We start from the raw sequence: 3,672 nt of genomic DNA, 5'->3' as shown, positions 1-3,672 counted from the left end.
TCTTGAAATTCCCCCACGAATTTTTTTCAGATTGTAATCAAACCACAATACTCTTTGGTTTTTTGAAGAACACAGAGAGAGACGTTCTTGAAATACCCCCATAAAATTCAAAATTTGAGATTGTAACAAACTCAAAGACCTTCCATGAAGGAGAAAAATAAACAAAAGACAACCCAAAATGATGTATGAAGCCCCCATCCCATGAATATATAATAACATCACATAACCCTTTCCAATTTCATATACTATACACACAATAAACATCCAAATCCACCCACTCAAAAAAAACAAAAAAAAAAAAAAAAACTCTTCCATTTCCTTCCTCTTAGCATTTGCACTTCTCCTCCTTCACAGCAATGGAATTCTTACAATGCGCAATCGCAGCCTGTATAGCACTCTGCAGCTCTTCCATCGTACTATCATTCGAAGAAGCAATCGCTGCCGTTGCCAGAAGCAATCCGCTATTCGTCGGCGACGTCCGCATCGATGCAGGCGCCGAGAACTCTCCCCCTCTCCTCCCTCCCCACTCCTTCCACCTCGAATTCAAATTCCCCGAGAACGAATATGGTTGCCGCCTCATCTCTTGCTTCTCCTTCTCTCCCCCTCTAAAATACAACATGGGCCTCATCGCCCTCACATATCTCCTCAAAGCCCGGCCCATGTCAAACCTCGCCTTCTTCTTCTCATCACTCCTATCGCTGATTTCAGACGCTTTCCGCCACTTTGCTAGACTGAACAAGGAGAAGGATTTGGTGTTCTTGCTTCTTGGATTTGCAGCATTAGCATTATGATTATCGCGGCCGCTTTCATGAGCTGATGCGGTAGAATTGTGGCCGTTGGTGCTGGTGGGCCTTTTGTGGATGTCGTCGATGAGGTCCCGGATCGGAAGGTTGAGGTTCTCCAAGGAAGTGGAGTTCCTGGGGGAGATGGAGGGGTGGGCGAGGAGGTGGAGAGGGAGGAGGTGGCCATGGAAGAAGATGTCATCAGCCGGGGAGAGGTCGATGGCGATGGACGGTGGATGGGCTTTGTCGTTGGACTTGGTTTGTGAAGATGGAGTTGGAGGGGTGGTTTGGCTTGTGGGGTGGAGAGAGATTGTGAAGGAGAATTCGTGGGAAGGAGAGGAGGAAGATGAAGGTGGGAGGGAGCTGTTACTGGTAGGATTTTGATGGACTGATGGTGGTGGGCCTTGGTTTTGTTCTTCTTCCTGTGCTTGTTTGGTGTGGATGGTGTTGTTGGTTTGGGAGAGTAAAGGAAAGTCCATGGCTGAAAGAGGAGGTGATGTATGTTTGGGGAAGATTGTGGAGAATGGTTTTTGAATAATTGGGGTGTTGGAGTTTTTAGCTTTTCTTTTGGTTTTTCTGTTTTGTGGGTCTCAGAAAGGCTTTTGGAAGAGATAAGGAGATTGGAAGAGAGAGAGAGAGAGAGAGAGAGAGAGAACCAGAGTCCAACACCACAGTGACACAGTCCGGTAGAGTTGACGACACATAGTTCATGGGCTACCATGCAAATATGCAACCAATCTGATGATTTCTAACCATCTGATCAATCACCTCTAACATGAACGGTCAAGATCATTTTTGAAAATAGATCTAACTAACAAACAATTTCATCCATCTATTTGATAGCACCAATCATGGATTGCATATGATTCCTAAGAATCACTTCCTTTATGCAATTCTAACCACATACCATCCAACGGTTGTATAAAAATAAATAAATAAATAAAACTGAATCTAAGATGGATTTGATCATCTGACCTGTTTTGTCTTTGCATGGTAGCCCTTGAAATATATTATAGACTTAATGGACGGTTTAGATCGATTTCTTGAATTATCCCGGTTACCCCATGCAAAAAGAAGCACTATAAACTTATAGCGCGCATTTTAGCATGTCTCTTATAAGCTGGTGTTTTTATGTCGTGGGTTTCCGATGGAGATCAAACTTTGATACTCTGCCCGAGTGTGATAGATGATACACAGGAACTTAAAAATTACCTGGAAATTGCATGTATGGCATGGCGTACACGTTATTCAAATTAAACTGTCCAAATTATGGATTGTAAATTTAGATGTTTCATCAACTAAAAAAATAGCTTATTTTACGGTCTGATTATCAGACTGGTGGACATTTAGGGCCCGTTTTGGCCGGGTGGATTGGAAGGGATTGAATGGTATTAGGGTGGATGGCATGGATTTCAAGGCAATGATGGTGTTGTCAGTGGATTGTCTTAAGATCCATTGGATTGCTATATCCCGGATTGCTATATCGAGTCTGTTTGGCATGCCCGGCCAATCCTGGGATTAAACCTTCCCATCCCTTCCAATCCCTCGTACCAAACAAGTCCCAAGCAAATTTGAACGGATTGTCTTAAGATCCATGGGATTGCTATATCCCAGGATCAGTTCACCGAGTCTGTTTGGCACGCCCAGCCAGTCCCGGGATTTAACATCCAATCCCTTCCAATACCATCCAACCCCTCCCAATCCGCCCGGCCAAACGGGCCCTTATTGGACGGTTGAAACACAAATACACACACACAATAGCCCTGTTTCAACAAACGAGTGTTCATGTATCATGAGATAGGCCTGATGAACCAATCTGATATAGATTTGCGGTCTGTGACTTAGAGACTGAATTCTACAATTTACTCGGTTTTAAATGAGTTAATATACGATAATTTACAATTTTTTTGTGCCAGTGTATCAAGCATCACACTCTGCCCGAGTTTAAAATAACTCCCTTACAATGCATTAAATGGCGCGTGCGCGGTGTTTATGGGCTATTTATACTAATTTAATACGTGAAGAACTTTGATACTCCGGCAGAGTGCGATGGACGCAGGCACTTAAAAACTACTTAGAAATTGAACACGTGGCATTCGGATAATTCAAATTAAACTGTCCAAATTATAGATCCTATTTGAGATCTATCATGAAAAAAAAAATTACACTTAGTTGATTATCTGGTCATCTGATTGGTGGACAATTGTTGGACGGTTTATGATGAGAAGTATCGGACAGTCCTAATTCCAGAAAGAAAAAAAAAAAAGTGTCCACAAACCTGCGGTCAGGATTATTTAGCCAATTCGGTTTTGGGACTGTTACTTAGTTATAATGGATGTACCAAGTAGTTGTTTTGATATGAGCTAGTAAATGTGACGTGTACAATTCTGAACACATGGGACACGTGGATGGGATCTAAACCGACAATTTTGTATCTTCGGAAGTGGACGGGCCACATTTTATTGTCCTTTTGTACGGAACCATCCAAAATTTTAAGTGAGTTTTGCAAAAGCCCACCTAGTTTTAGAATTATAACAAAAACACCCTCCGTACGCTGAAATGATGGAAAATCCGTCAGCACTGAGAAAAAGGACAAGAATCCTCTTAAAAGCAAAACAATTGTATTAACGCTTGGGATTGTTGTGGGGTCCGCTAAGGCATTCACAGGCCTACGTATTGCAATAATGCCATATATTTTTCTGCCCGGTGATACTCAGGTGGGCCCACCTATTCCACGGCTTGGATGCCGTTTGGACACATATGAGTGTGCATATATTATGTTGGAATTCAATGAAATATTGAACTGTGTGTGACCGTTTGGTAGAGAGGAGAGAGGGAACAGTATTTTGATACTCTGGCAGAGTGTCTTGGATGATAAGCATGCACTTAG

The 3,672-nt window shown here is 42.5% G+C and overlaps 1 protein-coding gene across 1 annotated transcript; it reads right to left on the bottom strand.

Moving 5' to 3' along the window:
- Positions 1 to 208: 208 nt before the first annotated feature.
- On the bottom strand, positions 209 to 1,601 carry LOC131242472 (BRI1 kinase inhibitor 1-like). The gene has a single exon (XM_058241124.1). The coding sequence runs from the start codon at positions 1,259 to 1,261 to the stop codon at positions 326 to 328; it is 936 nt and encodes a 311-aa protein (XP_058097107.1). The 5' UTR covers positions 1,262 to 1,601; the 3' UTR covers positions 209 to 325.
- Between the last annotated feature and the right edge of the window lie 2,071 nt (positions 1,602 to 3,672).

This window comes from Magnolia sinica, chromosome 4 (genome assembly GCF_029962835.1).
Source record: "Magnolia sinica isolate HGM2019 chromosome 4, MsV1, whole genome shotgun sequence".
In the NCBI taxonomy this organism is placed as follows: domain Eukaryota; kingdom Viridiplantae; phylum Streptophyta; class Magnoliopsida; order Magnoliales; family Magnoliaceae; genus Magnolia; species Magnolia sinica.
This window is presented reverse-complemented; position numbering and strand designations above follow the sequence as displayed.

What these genes read in the sequence shown, in the direction of transcription:
- LOC131242472 (XM_058241124.1), bottom strand. Translation starts at nt 1,261, where the DNA reads ATGGACTTTCCTTTACTCTCCCAAACCAACAACACCATCCACACCAAA.